Here is a 22,848-nt window from a genome sequence, read left to right as displayed (position 1 = left end):
GGAAGGGATGTGAAGGGTAAACAAAGGAGGAGGCTGCAATGCTTGATAAAAAATGTACGCATTATCCTGCCCATGTAATTGTAACCCCTCTGTACAGTATGTTCACAAATAAAATAAAATAAAATTTTAAAAAAAGAATTCATGGACTTTCCTGCCAGACCTGGCTTTAAACTATGATCCTCAGATCTCAGCCTCCTGAGTAGCCAACACTAGAGGCACCCAGCAATACATTATTTCTTAAAGTTGTGTAATTACACATACATTTCTGAAGGACCTCATGCTACACCAGCATTTCACAGTGGAATTACTCTGATGGTTTTTAAGATCGCTGATAGTTTAGTACAGTTCCCGTGCTTATCTTGGATGGAATTTGAGAGTAAGGACTTTTTAAGAGCTCCCTGGTACCTACAGTCCCAGTACACAAGTCTAACTGAAAACCATTGCTTATGAATATTAATATATAAACATTTTTCTGGCAGTACAGTGGTTTGAATTCAGGATCTCAAGCTTTCTAGACTGACAATCTACCATTTGAGCCACACCCTCCAAGCCCTGCTTTTGCTGATTATTTTTTAGATGAGGTCTTCTAAACTTTTCTGACTGGTCTGACCTCAAACTATAAACCTCTCACTCTCAGCCTCCTGAGCAGCAGAAATTATAGGAATGTGCCATTCATACCTGGTAGGATATTCCTACAGTCAAGAAAAATGGGTAAATACTGATTTGTACAAGAGATAATATACACATTGATGTGCTCAGGAACATAGTAAACTGTTAGCTTCTAAATGAAGTTGTACTGGGACATTCAAAACTTAATGTTTTGGTTTGCTTGAAGATGAAAATGATCAGTTCAAGATTTGGTATGTGCCTTGTGTGCTATTTCTAAATCAGATGAAGACATTCACAAACATGCAGTTTTGCCCATATGGAAGAGGTTTGCAAGCATTAAACCATGACATTACGGATGGTCATGGGAAAGACAGCCTATGAGGCACCCACAGAATTAATGTTTCTGGCTTGAACAATATGAACTTAATTAACTACCACAAACTAATTCATGAACTTAGCTGTAGCATTACAAATTGCACCATATCCCATTAGAGAAGCCCTGACACCTGACTTTCTGTGACTTAAGACTTGTTTAATGGTCAAATATTTCAAATGTGCTACTTCCTAGAAAATACAGAAAACTGAATTCATATAGAATTTCTTTTTCCCACAATTGTGTTGCTATAAACACAAGAGAACAGACACTAAATCCTTCCATAGTTTTAAAAGGCAGAACAAGGAATGAAACAGAAAACAATATCATAGCCCCTCCCTTCAAATTATGGGAATCGGAAATGGAATAAATGACCTTTTTTTAATTCTGAGAAAACTCACTAATTATCCCTGGAAAGCTCAGTTTGACGTTAGCTTATACAGTTAGGGAAATCTTGTAGAAACAGAAGTCTCACCCTACCAACACAACATCAAGAAAGAAAGAAAAAAGGCAAAGAATTCAAATATGCTATTTTTTTTTTTTGCCATTTAACACAGCAGTTTAAGAATACACTGTATCTTGATCAATGTCACCCCTGACAGTTTTCAACCTGAAATGCACTGGTCACTCATGCCTGTAATCCTAGCCATTCAGGAGACTAAGATTTGAGAATTGCGGTTCAAAGCCAGCCCAGGCATAAAAGTCTTCAATTTACCACCAAAAAGCCAGAAGTGGAAGCTGTGTCTCAAATAGTGAAGCGCCAGCCTTCAGTGAGAAAGTTAAGGGACAGCACCCAAGCCCTGAGTTCAAGACCCAGTACTGGGAAGAAAGGAAGGGAGGGAAGGAGAGAGGAGGGAGGAGGAGAGAGAAAGGCAGAGAGAGAGAGAGGGAGGGAGGCAGGAAAACACAAGCTATATACTCCCAAATTCAGGTCTTTCATTGTTGTCATACTCTTCTAATTCCTTACAAGAAGTAGATTTCATGTAGGAAAATTGTAGTTGTATAACTGATTATATGATATATTGTGAATTTTATCTTACTAGAAACTTAGAAGAAATTTCAGTCTTTCAGTTTCCATAGTCTTATTTAATCCTGAATTTTCATCTTGGAAGTTTGATCCTCTTGATTCTGGGCCTTCCCAACTTGGTATATTAAGGGCTAAGTTATTCTTCCCTCTCCTCTCCTGTGTCTTCTCACTCTATCCTAGATAAGCAAAACCTCCATAAACACCCAAGGACCTTTGCTTTACTCCTTCTGTGCCTTCTTCGTTTTGTTTCCTTATTTGGAATCTACGTGAGTATGCAGGAATCTATGGCTTCTGTATGGTGTAGGGTACAGGAAGCGCCAAGGCAACTGAAGGTAAAAAATCTGTCCTTAAGCAGCTCACAGCAAATAAGCAGTCATGGTGCAAAGATAGTTATTCTACCAGCAATGGAATGAATGGCAGACTAAAAAACGGAGGGGGGGTGCGCCGGGGAGCAGGTGGTACAGTCAAATTTTCACCAGATAACAAGGCAGGAGTAGGGAGTCTTAGTAATTCATCTCTGCACCATCTGACCCCTCTCCTCTACTTCTGTTTGTATTCTTAGGTGAAACTAACTCTACCTATTAGTGACTGAGAAATGTTTGTCATTCTTTACTCATATGGGAGGGTTAGACTAAGATAATTGAAAGGGGCCAACTAGCCACTGCTGATAGCAAAATATGTAAAAACCGGATCAAGGTGGGTTCAACAATTCAATTTCATAACTAGTAGTAATGATACATGGTATTTTTGCATCACTCTGCATTGTTACACAGAAACCCACGAAACTTAAAACAAGGAGACTGGCACTGTTTTCATCTCACGAGCCCGGAAATGAAATGATCCCAGGGATTCACCTACTTCACCTACCATGACATCGAACCCAAGAGCACATCTCCTAACTTAGCTTCAGTTTTCAAGCCGGTAACTTATTCATGGAGCACTTTCTCTGTACTAGACCCCAGCTAAATACTTCACTTCTCATTTCATTCTTAGATTATGAGTCTGAGTTCTCTTAAAATACCCTATTTATTCTAAATCTTTTCACTCTTAATAAAGCATCATGAAACTTTACTTTTCCTCTTTTGCGTACCATTTGAGTTTCTATTTTTGAATATTCCATTTGGAATACACAGCTACCACCTCTATCTTTTTAATAGCTGGGGAGTTCCAAGAAAAAGTAATTAACATCAGTGGTCATCATTTGTTGGTTGCCAGGCATTTTTCTCTAATCACTTAATTCTCACAATAAAAGTAATCAAGGTTTACATAATAACAGATTCATATTATCAGCATGAAATAGGTCAGGCAGGTCTTAATATTAACTTTTCATTTTATACATAGCCAGCATGTGCTTCCACACATGACAAGTAACACCAACTATAGGTTTACTGTTTGCCAAGCACAAGCACTTATTAGGTACCAAAGGCTTTAGTCTTCACTGGCTCTGTGAGGTAATTATGGAGCCCTGTTCTTTACCTGAAACACCTGGAAACAGGTGTTAATTAGGAATTTGTGATGTTTTAGAAAAGTATGGCATATATAATTTCTACTCATACACAAATGAATCCCTTATGACTAAATCTTAAAGAACATCTGATATATTTAATTTGTATGGGTGAAAGTTGCGACTTTACCTAGTTTAAATCAGCTAACACTGTCTTCCAATCTGATGTTAAAACAGGAAAATATTTGAAGAGTTAAACAAGAATATTTGAATTTTTCTGCCAGTACTGGGGCTTGAACTTTTGAGTTCATGCTCTTGCCTGGCCTTTTCATTCATAGCTGGAACATATCTCCACATCCAGCTTTCTGCTGATTAATTAAAGATAATAGTCTCTCAGATTTGTCTACCCAAGCTGGTTTTGAATTTCAATCCTCAGATGTCAGTCTTCTAAGTAGTTAAAATTAGTCTTGAGCCACCAACTTCTGATAACTGAACCATAAACAAAGAAATGTGAGTGTGTATGTTCATGTGAGCATGTGCTTAGAGATGGAATAAATGAAAATACTCTCTGCTTTAGTTCCAAGGAATATAAAATATTAGTCTAGCAGGCTGCCAAAATATTCAATCTTTTGCTGCAGCTCTAAACAGAGGCTTAAGCTAAGGAATGAGCGGTGGACGCCTATTCTCCCTCAGCAGACTCTAACAAGTTGATTTTCTCTTTTACTCAGGTAAGCACCCCTACACCTTGTTCAGTGTTGCATCTCCCCTTTCTGTCATCCTTTTTCTTCTCTTCTTTTTCTTCTACTTCACACTGTCTGCTTTTTCTTTCCCCTGTCTTCTCAATAGCATTCGAGATAAGGATGTCATCTGAGCCAGTGCCAAAACACTACGTTCCCACAGATATTCTAGTATTTCTCCGATGCCCATTTAAGGCTAAGTTTAGCTTTGAGAGTGCAAGGTTACAAAATGTTCTCCTTAATGGAGTACAATTAAGTGCAGAAATGTGTGCAGGAGTGTGCATGTGTGCCTGCACACATGCACATGCAAATGCACACACTCATGCACTTGTGGGTATATGTGAGGATGAAATTTACAGCTGATAATTTCTCTTTTCTCTGCAATTTTCATTTAATAGAATCTTTAGTGTGCAAGGAAATGGGAGAACTTTCATTTCTATAAAATAAACAGCAGCTAATGAGTATGATGAATACAATTATTTATGCAGCGTAGATAATGTTAGCATAAGACTCAGTCACAATATAGCTTACAATATCTGCATAGGACAAATTGACCCTGTTTTACCCCTTGCTACAGGGAGCTATGGTTTTCTTTCATTGCACATTTATTAAACTGACAAAGAGACCATTGCAATTCACTCTTAGCTGGAAGCCCTCCTGAGCTCTCCACTTGTTCCTACTCCTATTATGGTATTTTCTGTGTCATCATGCATCTTCATGTTTAAAGTAGATGACCAGTTCTGGTTTTTAAACTAGACATCTTGCTTCTTATTACCAGGGAGTACATGTTATTTGCCTTTATAACTCAAGTTCCCAGTACTTACCACTGAATGGATTCTTTAAAAATATTGTGTTAACAGATATTAAGTATGTATAAATAAATGTCTTTTACTTACCTTCTTGTATATTCAACTTACAGTTAAAAAGGTAAAAAGAAACAAACTACTAAAAGCACTAAGAAAAAATAGATATTTGTAAGATTTGGAAATGGGTAAGGAGTTTCTGAATATAATCCTAAAGAAACAATTATAGTAAGCCTTTCTAAAGGAAAATTAACAGAAGGTAACAAAACTCTAAGTTTTCATATATTCAGTAATGCAGCAATTACATTTCTATGATAATTCTAAGCATGTAACACAGGACACCGATTTATCTATAGAAGTCTTCACCACATAGCTATATTCCAAATGAAACAAAAGGATAAACAAAAAACATTTCTGAGCCAGTACTGGGCCTGGAACTCAGCATGGGCACTGTTCCTTAGCCTTTTTTTGTTCAAAGCTGGTATTCTATCACTTGAGCCATAGCACTACTTCCAGCTTTTGGGTGGTTAATCAGAGATACAAGTATCATGAACTTTCCTTCCTGGGCTGGTGTGGAACCACAATCCTCCTCAGACCTTGGCCTCCTGAGTAGCGAGGATTACAACTTATTTACCTATATTCCTATTTATACTACTAATTGTTCCATTCCTGGAATGCCTCTGGGTTGTAAAGCTCAGCTTGCATGGTTTATAATAAATTCCAAGTTTGCAAGATTAACACTGATTAAAAAGCGTATCAGGTAATTCTTAACAAACCCGAATCAAATTTTACATACTTTCCAGGATCCAGGAAAACCCCAATTTTCCCCATCTGTACTCTTGTTCTTAAGGGAATCTGGATAGTATCTTAGCTACCTTAGGCTTAGTGATTGTTACTTTACTTCCAGAAATATGGACAGGTGAGCAAAACTGCACAGAAAATTCAGGACATTTTAATCATTCTTGTGACTGCCATGGTTGGCACCTGAATGGTTGATTCCACTTAGGATAGTTTCCAGTATCTCATTCCCTCTTAATCAGTCAATGAAGGATATGTTGAGCATCTGTTAAAAGCCCAGGCTGGAGCAGCCTAATATGCAGAGGTCCAGTGACTTGGACAGTGAAAATGCCCGTTGAGCTACATTAGTACAGATGACCAGGGACAAGTGGGTAGATCCAGACTCCTTCCCAGCATGCTCAACTCTCTAAACTGGTCATTTCAAGAAATGAAATTAATCTATTAGCATTTACCTAAAGGTTTGAAATTTTTGGTTTTATGAACACTAGTGCTGGTTACTTCATCTCACAATTTTTTTCAATATGCAGACTAACAAAAGGAAGCTTTTGTGGAAATGCTGATTAACCAAGTAATTCTCTGTTCTTCCTTCTTTGTTTAAAATCTTTTTTGCAAAGGTGATGAACAGGGGGGTTACAGTTACTTAAGGTAATGAACACATTTGTTTTAAACACAGTTACCCCATCCCTCATTTTCTCCTGCTTACCCCTCCCTAACCACCTCCTCTCCTAAGGTATAAAATTCATTTACAACATATTGTCAAGTGTCTGTTCTTCCTTCTTAAAAGACACTTTTCTATTAGTTTGATTTGGTTTCAGCAGTGCTATTATAATGTACATTTTAGAAGAAATCTCACTAGGTGTCAGGATACTTAAAATTGAACAGAATATATACACTTTTGGTTTTTTTTAAAAAAAGACATTTTGCATGATTAAAATGATTTGCAGTAGCAATTTCTGCATGACCAAAGTCTAAGATATATGTCTAACAGAGAGCACTCATAAAAGCGTCAAAGAAAATTCAATTATAAAGTAAGGTTTTATGTAAGTCAAAAAATGTTAACGAGGGGCTCTGTCACAACAGCTACACTGGTGAGGAATCACTTTGTCCAACTTCTTATTTCCTGCCTTCCTCTTCCATATTTCTGTGGGTAAGGAACAAGGAGCACTTTAAGTATCCAGGAGAAGGATTCTAATCTGGCTACATGATGCCTACTCTACTTCTAGTTTTTCTTCAGATGTGTATTAATTTTTTCTTTTCAAATACCACTTGTTTGGAGAAAGAAGCAAAAAAGAATACCTTTATGTGATTTGGACACAGCTAAGCTGACTGCAATTTACAATCAGTATGTGACAACAAGAGACCTCTTTTTTTCTTTGATACGAAGTATAAAAGGTCATTGTGCGTATCAACACGAATGAGAACTCCAAAGAGTGTCAGCTTACTCAGCTCCCAGACTCAAGCTAAATACCATAATCACGCCAGGCATTCCTTACCACTCAGTCCCTGTCTCCAGTCCGGAAGCCAGTCTGCCAGAACCAGAGGGCTGGAAAGGCAGCCCTGCTTTATCACATAACTGATCCCAAGAGGCCAAGTGAAAGAAAAAAATTACATGTATTCTCTATTAAGGGGGAAATATTGCTAATTTTACAAAGTTCTTTTTTCCCCAAGGTAATAAGGAACAGATATTTTGAAACAGTAATTTAAAAAACAATAGCATAAACTTTATTAACAGTACACATGAGCCTGCTCACTAAATTCAGCATAAACTTTTCCTTTTGTATTTATATAGACAATTTCTTAAGACTTATAAACTCAGGCTTTTTATTGTAATTAGCTAATAAACATTTTCAAATTCAACTGAAAATGTCTCATTAAAAATGTTAAAGTTCATGATTGTTATCAAAGAGGAAAAATTAGTTTCTCTGGGAGAAGTGAAGTCTTAAGACTTTCATCTAAAGAGCAGTAACTAAAAATCAGGCAGAAACTAGCCCATACTTTTAAAGAATATATCTTTAAAGTCACTCATAAACTAATGAATTTTCTAATTTCTTCTGAAAACATGCCACTGTACATGTAAAATGTATGTATGTCTTTATTGGATTCCTATAAATTTCGTAAGAAATAGCGAATCTAGTGAATGAATAACTGTTGAAGATTAATGATGTAATGCTTGGAAGCATGAACTGAAACTACCCACCTTATTCTTTTTGCCAATTAGGAACCGGAGTTGAAGTCTGCTTCAGGATGAAAGAGCTGCAAAGTTTACATGCCTTCCAGAAAAATGAACCCTATCCCTACCCGTTTGGATTACGTTTCAGTTTTTAACTAACCTTCCATCCTATGGTATTTAAACAAACTTCACATCATCTAGGAAATTTGGGTTCTTCCATCTGAGCAATTTATCTTTTCATCCTAACATTTCATATTAATTTTTCTTCCCCAAACAAAAACCCTGAAGGTTTTGAAATTCATCCTAAGAATAACTATAAGCTGTCATTTATGGAATGCAGTTCAATCCCCCAAATCTCCATCATGCTAGAAATAGCATAAATATCTTGATGTGTATATACATAGCAAGGGTATGTTCAAAGGTTGCATACATCTGGCTCTCCAAACATTACATCTAATTTTAATTTCTCAGTTTCTTCTCAAGACTTAACTTGAATGCCAAATTTTCTTTTCATGATAATGAGCACAAAAACATAGTATTACTTTGCAGTTCCAAGCCTCTGCACACACACACACATACACACACACACACACACACACAATTACTACTTATCTGTAATACTGCACTAACATATACCATATACTATAGTTTCGCAACAAAGTGCTATATAATTTTAGGTGCTATGACAAGCCCTAGGAAAATAAACTTGTACATGTAACAATGAATGATTATGTAATATTACCTTTAAATTTATTTTTAGTTGCATGATTCATTACTAAATACTTATTACATTTTATGAAGCTTAACTTCTTCAGAATACCATAGTAAGACTTATTAATCTTAGTGCCCCAGAATTGGGAATTTTCCGGAGTTTACAGGTCACAATAAGCTGGTTTTATATTGGCTTTACCGACCATTTTCAAGGATAAAGTAGATAACCCAGGATGCTAACTAAACCATCAGTTTACCCCTCCAACCTGTTTAGTGTCCAAGGAAGCTCTCTGCTGAGCTCAGACACTCAACCATCATTTCCATACAGCTTTGATCAATGCCTATTGCAAATAAGGGTCCTGCTGTACCTACATCAAACATATTAGCAAGACTTGCTTTTTAAAATCCAAGTTTAAATCTATCTGCAAGAAATTATCTCTAGAAAGTTTCACTTGGCCCATGATTAGAGGAGAGGCATCATCTCTATAGATGTAAACAAGAAAACAGGTTTCATGTTGTGTCAGGAACTGGACAACCATGGGGGGGAGGGGGCAGAAACCTTTAGAGATGGACAATACTGAAACAAAAGAAAAGAGCCAGGAGAAATGAAGTGTTAGGGTAAAAACCGTGACCATACCCTACCTAAACAGCTTCAGACTATGTGTTCTGGAATATAGAACATTTTCTCACTGCTTCGGGAAATTTGTGCCAGGTTTTTGTGTGTTTTATAACCAGAAACATCCTGATTCCCCTCCACACCTTTTTTCTTAACAGAAGTAGTACTCTCAACACGGACTCTAATGTGCACTAAGTACACTATTGGAATTTTCCATCAGTCACTTAAATCATCCTAAAGCTATTGCTTTTAGTAGCAGTAGTTAGTCTTCACTCTAAAGATTTTGGAAAAACAAAGTAAAACTGAAACAGGGAAACATTTGTGTTATTAGTTGTGCCACCAATCTTACCATTAAACTTCCAATAAAATCAAAGAAGAACAACAGTATTTCATTAGAATTTTCACTGACTAGAAGAATGGCATGGGTTTTTTACAATAAATATTGCTTCAAAGTTCTCATTTCTCTTATATTTTGTTACCTCTTTCGCACTGGGGCCCCGTGAATCCATAAACACAAGCACAGCGGTTTGGTCCAATGCAACGCCCACCATTCTGACATCCATTTTCACAGACAGCTGCACACAAAACCAGAAAGCAGCAGCTCATTAGACAGAAAGTTGGCAAGCAATGATGCTGCCAGTAGAAAATCTGACATTAAACAACATCTCTAAATAATTAGTTACAATTCACATTGGCATTTAAGTAAATGCATTCATTGTACATAAGCTCAACGCCTAAATCACATTGCTAAGTAAGCAGGTGGCATATCTGGGCCTCATACTTGCTTTGCTTGCTTGCTCTGCTGGTACTCTACTACCTGAGCCAAGCTCCCAGCCTGGTTTTTGCTAGTTATTTTGGAAAGGACTTTTTTGACCAAGATCAGCTTTGAAGTTCAGTTCTCCAAATTGCAGCCTTTTGAGTAGCTAGGATTAACAAATGGGGGTCATCAGTGCCCAGTAGTTTTCTAAATTCATAATTCCTTTTTTTTTTTGTCGGTCATGGGGCTTAAACTCTGGGCCTGGGCACTGTCCCTCAGCTCTTCAACTCAAGGCGAGCACTCTACCACTTGGGCCACAGCATCATTCTGGTTTTCTGGTGGTTTATTGGAGATAGGAGTTTAACGGACTTTCCTGCTGGGCTGGCTTTGAACTGTAATCCTCAGTAGATCCTGAATAGCTAGGATTACAGGCATGAGCCACCAGCTCCTGGCCAATTCCATTTTTTAACTACAGAATATCTGTATGGAAAAGGAGACTTACTTTGCTACTCCAACCATTACACTAAAGAGCAACAGCAAAATAAAGTGAAGCAAGAAACAGACAAGGAAACAGAAATAATCACCAAAAGAAAGTGAGTTTCTTTCTCTTGAATGTGTTATGACTGGAAATATTTTATAAAGTAACATTCTGGTAAATAAATGTAACACAAATAATAATTTCAAGTAAATTGAAAAGAAACTTGAATGTGCCTGAATTTTCACCAAGGACAGAAAGCTGGCCAACAGGGAGGCGGCAAATGCTTCCCCCTGGAATGGAATGAAGGGCAGCCCTGGGCGGGACAGACTGGAGCTGCCACCACAGCGCAGTGGGACAAGGGGGAAGCCAACACTTTGACATCAGTCAGCCAGTGCAACAGAGCCTTGGCCAGGCACTGGAGCAGCTCTGTTTAAATAACACTTCTCGCCGGCGTTGGTGGCTCATGCCTATAATCCTAGCTACTCAAGAGGCTGAGATCTGAGGATCGAAGTTCAAAGCCAGCCCGGGCAGGAAACTCTGTGAGACTCTTATCTCCAATAAACCACTCAGAAAACCATAAGTGGCACTGTGGCTCAAGTGGTAGAGCAGTAGCCTTGAGCTGGAACAGCGCCCAGGCCAAGAGTACAAGCCCCACGACCAACCCAAAAAAAAAAAGCAATGAGAAAGGAAAACTTTTGATCTTTACCTTTCCTTTTTTGTCTTTTTTTTTTTGCTTATTTTTTATACTTTTGCCTACTTCTTATTTATTTAGTTAGGGCTTGAACTCGGGGTCAGGGATCTGTCCCTTAGCTTTTTCTCTCAAGGCTGATGCTCTACTAGCTGAGCCACAGCCCCATTTCTGACTTTTTGCTGGTTAAATGAAGATACAGACTTTCAGACTTTCCTACACAGGCTTGTTTAAAGCAGTGATCTTCAGATCCTCAAATTTCGACCTACTAAGTAGCTAAGATTACAGATGTAAGCCACTGGTACCCAGCTCCAATATTCTTTTGTTAATCTCACACCTGGTCTATCAGTATATACTATCTTTGTAGACTCTACTTCCAAAGAACAAGCTAGATTACTCACTACATCTTCACTGACTGCTGCTGCAGTGCTGCTCAGTGGCACCACTGAGCCCTTGTATTTGATGGGCCCTTGTATTTCTCTTTTCCTCCCATTCCATTCACAGCACAGCCACCAGACTGACTTTTCAAAAAAATGTATTCAGAGGTCCTATCACATGACTACTCAAAATGACGTCTTACCACAGGTAGAATATATCCAAGTTTCTTTGTTGTCTTGTAAAACCCACACCTTTCTCATAAACTCCTTTCCTATCATTTTGATTGCCTTCTCCCTACCTTTTTCTAGCCACAGGGTTTTTCCTGTCTCCAAAGAACATGAGTCCATTCCCTAGCCAGTCTCTTTGAAATCTGCTTTTTCCTTTGTGTAGAACACTTTTCCCGTACAACTAAAACCACAGATCTGGGTTCAGGTGTTGCCTCCTCAGAGGCCTCTAATATAAAAAGAAAGAGGACTGCTTGTCTTAACCTGCACTGTCCCCTCCTGATCTGGCATAACGGTGCTCTTGCCCTACTTTCTCAATGAATAAATTTGCATTAGGTACTCTTCATGTCCTTATCTCTGTCAGCCATCTTCCAAACCTGGTTTATCTCATTGATTCCTGAATAGGAAAGGGCATACACTAGGCATTCAACATTGCTGATGAAATTAAAGAATGTCCTCAGAAGAGTCTGCCTTTATTTCTGAGTAAGGAGCTAAGCAGCTTTGATACTTTTATAATCCTTATTTTAGTAAATGTCATACTTTCAGGACTTTTCTGGATTTACAGGTAGAAAACTGTCTCTTCTTTCACTTAACACTAACACCCTCTCTAAGACAACCCAGAAGGAAATGTCGTCAAATTCCCTAAATTGCTGGGTGCTAGTTACAATTCCTCTACCTTTTAATTTGCTGAATATATGAAATTTATAAGCTACATATTTTGCATTGCCCTGATATAAAAATTAGACAAGGGTCCCCCCTCCCCTGAAGCAGAGATGTGTGCTGATTTCCTGACTGACCCAGTGCCTTTCTCATGCCTTGCTTAGAATAAGTAGCATCAGTAAGGCTTGACACAGGTCCAGAGGTCATCAAAGCACTCACTGAAGGGGAAAGCACTTTCCATCCACTGGCTTCCTGTAGCTGTACGAGACGCAGATAAGGGGCATGCCTATCAGAGCGTGTTCCTAGCAACCCCTTCAGGAATATACACACTTGTGTGCACAAGTGTCCCAGATTGGTATAACCGCTGAATGCCGGCCAAAAATAGCTGGCTCTAGGAGAGATTTGAGAACTACTCACAAAGATCAGTTTAGGCCAGGCTCTTCCCCTTGAGATTCTTCTGGGGCTAATTTTGCAATGCCATTATACCTAGCCACCAACAGCCCTTACACCTGTCACCCTAGCTACTCAGGAAGCTGAGGTAAGAGGATTGAAGTTCCAAGCCACACTGAGCATAAAATCTATAAAACTATATTGCCAAAATAACCAGCAAAAAGTCAGGCTAGAGTAGAGGCATGGTTTAGTGAAGTGTTAAGAGAGCAGCTGTGAGTAAGCAAGCTGATGGAGAACATTAGCATTCAATTCAAACCCTAGAGTCAGGGAGGAAAAAAACAGGCAAGGAAGAGAGAGACAGATAGAGACACACAGAGAGAGAGACAGAGAGACAGAGAGACAAAGAGACAGAGAGACAGAGAGAGAGAGAGACAGGAAGCATTTTCCAGCAAACCTTAACAGTTTTTCAGGAAAGTATACATGCTTTGTCACAACAGATAAAACCAGGAAGTTTTTGCAATATGTGTCAAACTTGTTAAAAAAAAACACTAATAGTATTCAGCAACATCAATGTTCTAAAATACACAAAGCCTTCAGGAGGAGGTAACAATGCTCGATAGGAAATGTCCTCATTACCTTACTCATGTAACTGTAACCCCTCTGTACAGTATTTTTACAATAAAAACATATATACAATAAATAGCTTAGTTATAAATTATGGCTTACTATGTAAGATCATTTCTTCAAATGAAGACCTTAAATTATGAATAAATGTAAAATACCCACTAAGTCAAATTATTCACGAAAAAGTCAATCTGAAGTTCCTTACGTTGTCCACAGTAAGTTCCAATGTATCCCTTCTGACACTGGCAGTGGTCCTCAGCGCACGTTCCACCATTTAGGCATCTCACGCTGCACTGCTGGACTAGAAAGAATCGCACCAAAAATATATAAACATAATCACCAAAATGATAGTATGTGTAAGATTACAGAACACACATTGCATGTGCAACCAAATGACAAGTATGTTCTAGGGAAATAAATCTGATCCAAAATGCACACGGGCAGGCACACCTGTAATAACATATTATTCAGTATACACTTAAAATATACTATACTCTTGGTCATAAAAGAAATCACTAGAAGGTGATGAGCAGCATAGCTGCTAGCATGGAAGAGGTCCTTGTATCCATTCAGAATACATGAAGAATTTGGGGTCAGTCCGTATGGAGCCTGCATTCCAGCACGGAGACAGACAAAACCCAAGTTAAAAATACTGCAAAGTAATTACAGATTGTGATAAACTGTCTGAGGCAAACTGGTACGGAAGAGAATAGCCTAGAGTAGAATAGGAAGTCAAACACAAGATCCAAACGAGACTACTCTGCTGACACATCCACATGTCACCCTTCCAAACTGAAGGGTGAGAATCAGCCAAGCATGGAAGAAGAGGGAGGAACTTCACAAGGAAGAGAACCAAAAACATCGTGAGATCTTAAGATGGTAAAGGGTCTCGGTCTCCTCTGAAGAACTGAAGGTGTGCGTGGATAAGACAAAGGAGATCACTGGATGTCAGGCAGAGACCAGCCAGACGACATTGGGCCTACTCAGTCACACAGGGTTTTCACTATATCCCAAATACAAATGGGAGTACGTAGAAGGAATTCCGTAAGAGTAAAGTGATGAGTTATATTCCTAAAATATTACTCTAGCTGCTCTGCAGACAATGGATGTGAAGAGGGACGGGAGAGGGTAGTCTAGGGTAGAGATGAGGAAAAGGTACCAGCAGAAATGGCAAGAAAAAGATGAAGTGGAAATTTTCCTGGTAAGACCTACAGGTCATGTGAGAGAAGCAGTGAGGAGAAAGGGAAGAGGCTGTTGCCTAAGCCCTTGGAAGATGACATTTTCCTGAGGTAGGAGGAACTGCAGGAGAAGTAGATGGAGGTTAGCAGGGAATCAAGAGTTTCCTTGTAGACAGGCCACTAAGTTCCAAGTGCTCACTACACATTTGGGTCGAGATGGACAACAGAAAATCAAACATGTGAATGAAGCTCAGTGAAGGAATGGAGAAAATTATTGTAAGGACACTGGTGGTAGCTGGTACCTCTTTAATGGAGCTCACCAAAGGAAGCTAGCGCTCATGGAAATACCAAACCTTACACTGAAAGCTGATGCAGAAACAGGAAAAGTAATAATCCCGAAATGGAGCACTGGCAATAGAGAAATCAAAGACCCTTCGAAGAAAAAGAGGTAACAAGTATTCCAAGAGATAATAATAAATGGTGCTAAAAGAACCTTTAGCAAAATCAAGCAGGCTGAGGATCAGAAGGGTGAAACAAGTTTCTAATTGGAAAAAAAAAACCTGAGTATTATCAAGGGCCCAATGAATGTACAGATCCCTTTCTAAAGTATAACACTATAAAGTAAGACTAGCTCAGTAAGTGACAATCGCCCTGGTAGGGCAATTAAGAAAGTTGAGTTTTAAATTTTCTCCAATATTGCATGTTTGGTCAAGGACAGGTATAAGCAAGGGTAGCTATCATGCAGGAAATCAGACAAGAGAAATCCAGTAGTGGGGGACATGAACTGATTAGGGTAGTCAAGAAAGTCTAGAGACATTTGAGTGATAGGCTTCAAAGTGCTGGATGCAGTGGCTCATGCCAACGCTAATAGTTATTTGAAAGGCAAAGATCAAAGACCTGGCTCAAGACTAGGCAAAAACTGTGTGAGAACCTATCTCAGCCAGTCAAGCTGAGTGTGATGGTGTAAGCCCACTATCCTAGCTATAACAGGAAATGTAAATAGAAAGATTATGGTCCAAGCTCATTTAATGGAGAGACCTTATCTCAAAAGTAGCCAAAGCAAAAACACCATGGGTGTGTCTAAGGTAGTAGAGCGCCTGCCTAAAAAGCACAAGACCCTAAGTTCAAACTCAAATACCACAAAAAAGAAGAAAGAAAAAAGCTTGGAAAAATGCAGATAGTATCAAAGAAAGAGTTTTCATCAGAAATTTCATCAGCACTGACATTTATTACATGAATTTTGAGTCTTATTTCTAAGTCATATAGCCCCTATATTATCTTTGTTTAAATCTGTAGAAAGAACTACTAAAATATAACAACTTCACATTCATTTAAGATAAACATAAAACATTTCATTATTTTTTAATCAAATATATTTTTATTGTAAAGATACTGTACAGAGGGGTTAGTTATTTGAGCATTTAATTATTGACCAATTAAATAAACAATATTTGTTCCTATCTTGTTCTACTATTACTCTAAACATTTGCCTAAAAGATTAATAAGCTTGGGAAGGTTGCAAATGACCCATGCCTCTAATTTTAACTTACTCAGGAGGCTGAAATTCCGGAGGATCCCACAGTTCAAGGTTAGCTCTGATAGAAATAGCTCACTAAAGTCCAGCTCCAAACAACCAGCAAAAAAGCAAGGCTTAAGCTGTGGTCTCAAGTGGTATAGCACCAGCCCAGCAAACAATCTGAGTTCAAACCTCAGGTTAATCTTGGACCTTAAAGACCCAGCCATTTCTAAGTGGGTTACAGAAAATAGTCTTAGTCTACTTTTACAATTACCTTCTGAATAGAGTTGCTGGGAGTTAATACAGTAAATACAGAGTTAATAAACTTAGTAAATATCTAGCCAGTACTCAATACTATGTGTTTCCTTCCCAATCCTCTTCTCTTTCCCCTACAATTTACCCATGAAATAAGAATATGGACTGTTACAGTTAGGCAAAGGCAATAAACATAGCCTAGTATTTGGGTCTACACATTTAGGCATCATCCTATATAGATTCCCGTCTATGCCACTTTGAGTGATAACTTATATATGTCTCGTTTTCCTACTGTGTAAAATGGGGGTCACAATAAAATTTTCTAATATTGATGTGAAGATTGAACAAAGTGATATAGTTCAACACCCAGAACTACACAACACATAGCAAAAACCCAGTATGTTCTGAGTAGTTACTATTCAAGAAAGAAAGCTTCACTGACTCTTGGTTTTTCTACTACATAAATACATAGCTCCTGGACCAGAATCAAAGCATTTTCCCACTGAAAACCATTACAGATTGGAGGTAACAACAAAGCAACTGAAGGTCCTTATTTCAAATGTTTAGACTTAGCTTATAGGGAAAACAACCACCAATTCATATTTTCTATGTAGAGGACAATCATCTAGCATTTTCTGAAAAGCTTTAGAAAGACATAAGAAACAAGGGTACATGTAAGACACATACTTGATTTTGCTCCACAGGTGGGTGAGATTTGGCCACTGGAACAAGTACACATGTTAGGGCGGGAACAAAATCCATCTCCACAACTATTTCTACAGATTGCTGTCAAAAGCACAAGAAAGTAGATGAGTAACAACAGAACAGACTACAATTTACAAAGTAAGAAAGAATGCTATGTTTTACAAACACGAGGCTGAAAGACTAAGATGAAATATACAACACCAAACGACCATTTTTAAAAAGAAGCAACTTTAGATTCATAATGAAATGACCCATTCAAGACATTAGGCTACCCTGCATAAGTACCTGTATGATAACCTACAAACTGATGAAGACATTTCCATGATTCTAACTCTCTAACACGCTTGTCAATCCAAACTGCTGTCTTCATTTAAGCCTAAGAGTTCCAAGGGTTTACAGAATTCACCAAGAGGTAGCTGTCCTGAGGCTAGGGAGCCTCCAGCTTTATTAAGGAGATCGAGAGATTCTGCTTAACTTAAAAAACACATCTCACTATGCAAAAGACTTCACAGGAAACAGAATGTGAGTTTGGCTGAGCCTGACTTCAGGCCCTAATGAGTTGGTGAAACCTCAGGAGTTCCAGGCACATTCCTGCCCAGCTGCTACCTGACCTGCCCCATCATTAATCTCTGTTACCATTAATAATTCCCTCTCTCTTTCCTCTACCCTTGGGTCTCCCAAAGTTTCCCCATAACCAAGCCCAGTCCTGCTGCTCAGGAAGGCTACTGAGTCATTCTAGTCAGGGGATAAGGGAAGCCTCCTGCAGCTGCGACCTCAAAGGAGCACAAGGGTCATGACAGCTGAGAATATTGGGCTCACTGACACAGCACATACCACAGATACTCAAAACCTGTAGTGGAGTGACTTCAAATGGGCAGTTACTCCAAAATTTAGAGTCAACTCATTGAGGAGCTGTAAGATTTATCACTACATTCCCCAACTGAATTTTCTGTTTCGTGTGTGTGCTTCAGTGCTCCGTGCCGGAATACAGGAAAACATGAAGAGCAGAGTCAGGGAATGCCTAGCAAGGAACAGCCAATATTTACTCCAAATGCATATGTACTTTGTTAGAGAGTGGTTCTCAGTTTTCAAAGACATCTGGAACCCCCAATAAGGTAAGGGACTCATCCTATAGAAGTAAACTAACTTAACAGTTGCTTGTCTTCTCTAAATGGTCTGTTAACATTCATATAATATGGCCAGCATCTTTTATTAATATTCCTCATATATTAGCATGAACTGGCCAAGTGGCTAATTAGTGGCTAATGCCTCTAATTACAAGATATAGAGATGGAGATAGGGATAATCAACACTGAAGTCTAGCCCAGGCAAAAAGTAAGACTCCACCTCAATCAATATTCCAAGCACAGTGATAAGTACCTGTGATTCCAGGTACTAGGATATGGGCTGAGGCTGACCTTGGGCCAACACATTTTTATCCAAAAAGTAAATAAAATAAAGTTCCAGGGGCATAGCTCAAGTTGTAGAACACCTCCCTTGCAAGCATGAGGCTCTGAATTCAAACCCTAGTACACTAGGCAAGCCAGGCATGGTGGCAAACCTGTAGTCCTAGCTAAACAGGAAGTTCAAGTATTACCATCTGAGGCCAACCTTAAGAACATGCAAGATTTTATACAGAAAAATAACTAAAGCAAAAAAGGGCTGAGCTCATGACTCCAGTGACAGAACTCAAGGCTCCAAATCTGAACTTCAATATCACCGAAAAAGAGAAAACAACATGAAGTCTCATGGTTTGAAGATGAAAGGTATTCTGGTACAATTCCCACCTCAGAGTTGACTAATACTTCTGATGACCATTAACTTTCTGATGACAAGTACTTGTTGAAAGACTTCCATTTCACAGACCACTTTTTTCCAATAGGTGGTTCCCATAGGTTTAAGGGATATCCATACTGGTCTTAAAACTCAATGAAAGTTTGAGAGGATGGAGACTGGGTATCTTCAGAAAGTTAGTGCCCCGTCCTGACTACATATATATATATATATATATATATATATATATATATATATATATATATATATATACAGTGATTAGGCCCTTTCTCCCTGCCTCACCGAAATGTTTGCCATATTTTAATCATTATAACTGAGACCCAGATTTATTGGAAAGAGAGGGAAAGAGGATCTAGGAACTAAAATTTCAGTGATGCTAGACCAGGTAAAGAGTATGATGCATGAATAGGTAAAGAGTATGTGGTATGCATAGGTACAAGTGGTGTACAGAAGTGGAAATTTGCCACTGACACTGTGATCACAGGAAAAACTCACAGCTTCTCTGGGCTCTATTCTCTCATTGGAAACATAAAACAAAAAGAGTATCCTGGAGTATTTTAGAATCACTTTAAGTTTCAAATGTCATGAATCTAGAACAATCCAATCTCACTTTTACTGCATTTATCACAAAGCTGTCTGTAGCATAATTTTTCAGTAAATATATATATATATCTAAACAAACGTTTCTACTGCTGCTTATTCAGAAAATATTTTAAAAAGTAAAAAGTGAGGTCAATTTTAACCTTTTAGAAACAAACATTTTGGAAGTGTTTCAGCAATCTTTTCAAGCCCCAACTAACAATGAGAACAAAACACAGAGTCAAATCAAAATGAATTAATTTCTAGTAGGTTAAGAAATATTTTGCTTCTGATATATGGTTCACTGGGAAACTTGGTCAAAGTCAAACATTAAAATTTTAGAATCTGACCATTCTAATATATTTCTAAATAAAATGCTGAAGTACTAATGGATAAAAAATTACTCTCTGGTATTCATATTCTATTTATATTTTACTTATTTTTGGTAAATTGTCATGATATAAATGAAAAAATATTATAAAGAAAGCTGAGAATTTTAAATTTATAAGGTTTTAATTCATTACTTTCCTCATATGTTATCAAAATCCTTGACTTACCAAATTTATTGCAGTTTGTTAACAGTTAAAAATTAGGTAACATTTGTGCCTTAGAAGTCAAAAAGCATTACAAATTCTCTTTTCTGTGCACTAATTTTATACTCTCAGGTATTTAAATAACTTCTTTAATGTGCTAATGATATTTTGTTGGTATCTTTTGACATAACTGTGTTTCTTGGAGACACAAAGATAATTGCTAATTTCCAGGCTCATATTTTTTTACAGATCTCTGACTCAAGAAAATCCCAACATAGCTCATAAGAACCCAAATATTTCAAGTAGTAGAAGTGACAACTGCAATAATCTCTTCTACTTTGAGATTTTCAAAACCAAACTATAAAGGTAAAAGCAAAATATTGCTCAAAAACCAAAAACACTTAAAGCTGACAATCAATGATCCATGATTTCTACTGCAAATATTCTGGAAGGTTCTGCTCTCTGGAATTCCCATTCCACACTGATCCAATAAAATCTGACTTTACAGATTTTCAACACGTACCATAAACCAATCCCTTCTCCTCGGCTGTTCTCCAACTCAATAATGGCAGTCACATTCATTACTTTTAGTGAGTCAGACTTTCCGCAGTGCCTAAGTCACTCCTGGCTAGCATGGCAGGTGTGCGGTGAGTGACGTTAGCTGTCTCAGGATTCTAGGAAACCATTTAAGTGTAAGGCAGCCAAGGTAATGCCCTACTGGCCTCAAAGAGTAAATGCACCTTCCCGAAATGTCTCATGTTGGAGAGAAAAGAAAGCAATTACCTTTCTTTCTTTTTAATTAAAGCAAAGGCTTATAAATGGAGAGCTTATTTAAACTATCCATGCATCACTTTAAAGAACATGGTTATTTTCAATTTTGCCTCATAACTAAATACTGGTGGGAGGGGAGGGTTGAAAAATTAAAAAGAACCTAGTCTTTATAATGCTGGAGATTTCTTTCCTTTAAAAAAAAAATTGCCCAGAAATAGCATTAAAGGTTTATCTCAAACCCACAAAACCAATAAATATAGAGTTGGAAATGCCACTACATCCAGATTATGCCTTGGCTTTAGTGTGGCTTGCTCTTTTTTTTTTTTTTTTCTGTTCACAGTTGTATAATTATCTTCTGCCTGGAGAATACCAAGGTCAACCTGAAGTCAAGACTGGCTCTAAATGAATGTGTGTATGATACCTGACTGTCCTCCAGACCAGACAAATGCAATCGTGTCACCTGAATGCATCAGACAAGGCCCCTTGCACTTCCATATGGCAAACTTGCAGGCAGAGCAATGAGACACTACAGAATCCTGGATCAGGAGAGGCTAGGGGCTGAATGAGCTCTCTAATTAGAACTTGGGAGATTTTCATCTATACGTGAGAAACTGAGTAACAGAAATGTTTAAGGTCAGATATAGAGACTATTTCAAGATCTAAGGTTCACACTTGGAATCCATACAACTTTGGGATCTATAAAATCTAAACTTAAATGTTCTCTCCCAAACTCCCCCTAAAAAAAAGAAAGAAAGAAAGAAATGCCAAGCCTCTTGTATGAAAAGTTTTGTTAATTTGGATCAATTCAAAGTCTACAAGAGTGTTTCACATCTTTGTATTATGTGGCTGTTGAGATGAAACCGGAGATCATATGCTGGTTTTGTACAAAGGCCTTTGAAAGCTCAACCTTCACAAGGTGACCTCAGAGAGACCAAATCCATATATACTGTAATATTATGGTTTATCTGAACTTTTGAAAGAAAAATGAGGTTGGGAATTATCTAGAAAATTACCTCTAACATAATCCCCTTTCAGTTTGCATTAATTGGCATAAACGATTAAATTCCCAAGTGTCTTTAAGGCCCTTCTCATTACTGCCCTCCAGTGAAGTCTTGCTGTGAACTGATGCAAGCCACCTCCTCCTTCCTAGCATTGAGTCCTAGCTGTGTGCGGACCACCAACCACTGCGAGGCGGCCAGTGGCTTGTAAATGCAATTGTCTCCAAAGGAGTAAATGCAAGGTGGGCTCTGATACAGGGACCTCCAGACACTCACGGACAATGCACTGGTTTCCTCCGGGGAGCGTCTTCCATCCAGGGCAGCAGTAAGAGTGGAACCTGGAGCCGCACACGTTGGGCCTGCGAGGGACAAACAGCGACACACAGGGGGTGGCTTCAACCGCACAGCAATGTCTCCGGCGGGCAAGCAAAGCCCTTGGCAAACAGATGGCAGGCCAACCACTCAAAGCTACACTTCAAAACCTTGGGGTTTGGGAAGCAGATGTGGAGGTGGATGGGACCAGCCGCTGGAACTGGGGGAGGGTTGGAAACCATAGTCCCTGACCATCCACCCCGTTTCTGAGGGGAGTGGAGACGTGTAATGGACTATATATTCTCTCCTCGGGGTGCCGAGAACAAAGGGAAGGAACGTGGGGCTTCGGAAACCCTCGTCGGGTCCGCTCGCGCTGGATCCACCCTCACTCCGTTCCCCAAGTGTCAGGTCGGCAGGCGGAGCGCGCGGCCCGAGGACGGGGACCGCGCTGCACACCGCTGCACACCGCTGCACGCTCTGCACACGTCCTCAAACAAAAGGCCGAGCGGCGCCCCGGTGGAGGGGGGCGGGCGGACCCAGGCCCGCTTTCGGCCTGACACGCGTGATCCTTCCCCGCACCAGGGCCTCGTGGACGCTCTGCGCGGAGCGCGCGGGACCCCCAGCCCCCGCTCCCCGGAGTCAACCCTCCCCGGGAAGGGACGGGGACGGGGTGGGACAGGGACGGGGTGGGACAGGGACGGGGGGGGGAGGGGGGAAAGC

The 22,848-nt window shown here is 39.1% G+C and overlaps 1 protein-coding gene across 1 annotated transcript in view; it reads right to left on the bottom strand.

Moving 5' to 3' along the window:
• The window catches only part of Fbn2 (fibrillin 2), a 193,388-nt gene extending 171,018 nt beyond the window's left edge, over window positions 1–22,370 (bottom strand). The window contains exons 1-5 of the mRNA XM_013015529.1: window positions 22,276–22,370; window positions 22,093–22,175; window positions 17,124–17,222; window positions 13,693–13,788; window positions 9,768–9,863 (exon numbers count right to left, since the gene is read on the bottom strand). Coding sequence (XP_012870983.1) covers window positions 9,768–9,863; window positions 13,693–13,788; window positions 17,124–17,222; window positions 22,093–22,175; window positions 22,276–22,370 — 469 coding nt within the window. The remainder of the gene's footprint in view (window positions 1–9,767; window positions 9,864–13,692; window positions 13,789–17,123; window positions 17,223–22,092; window positions 22,176–22,275) is intronic.
• Window positions 22,371–22,848: the final 478 nt, after the last annotated feature.

Source organism: Dipodomys ordii, unplaced genomic scaffold (genome assembly GCF_000151885.1).
Source record: "Dipodomys ordii isolate 6190 unplaced genomic scaffold, Dord_2.0 Scaffold27, whole genome shotgun sequence".
Classification (NCBI taxonomy): Eukaryota; Metazoa; Chordata; class Mammalia; order Rodentia; family Heteromyidae; genus Dipodomys; species Dipodomys ordii.
Note: the sequence above shows the minus strand (reverse complement) of the source record. Positions and strands in the feature narration are given on the sequence as shown.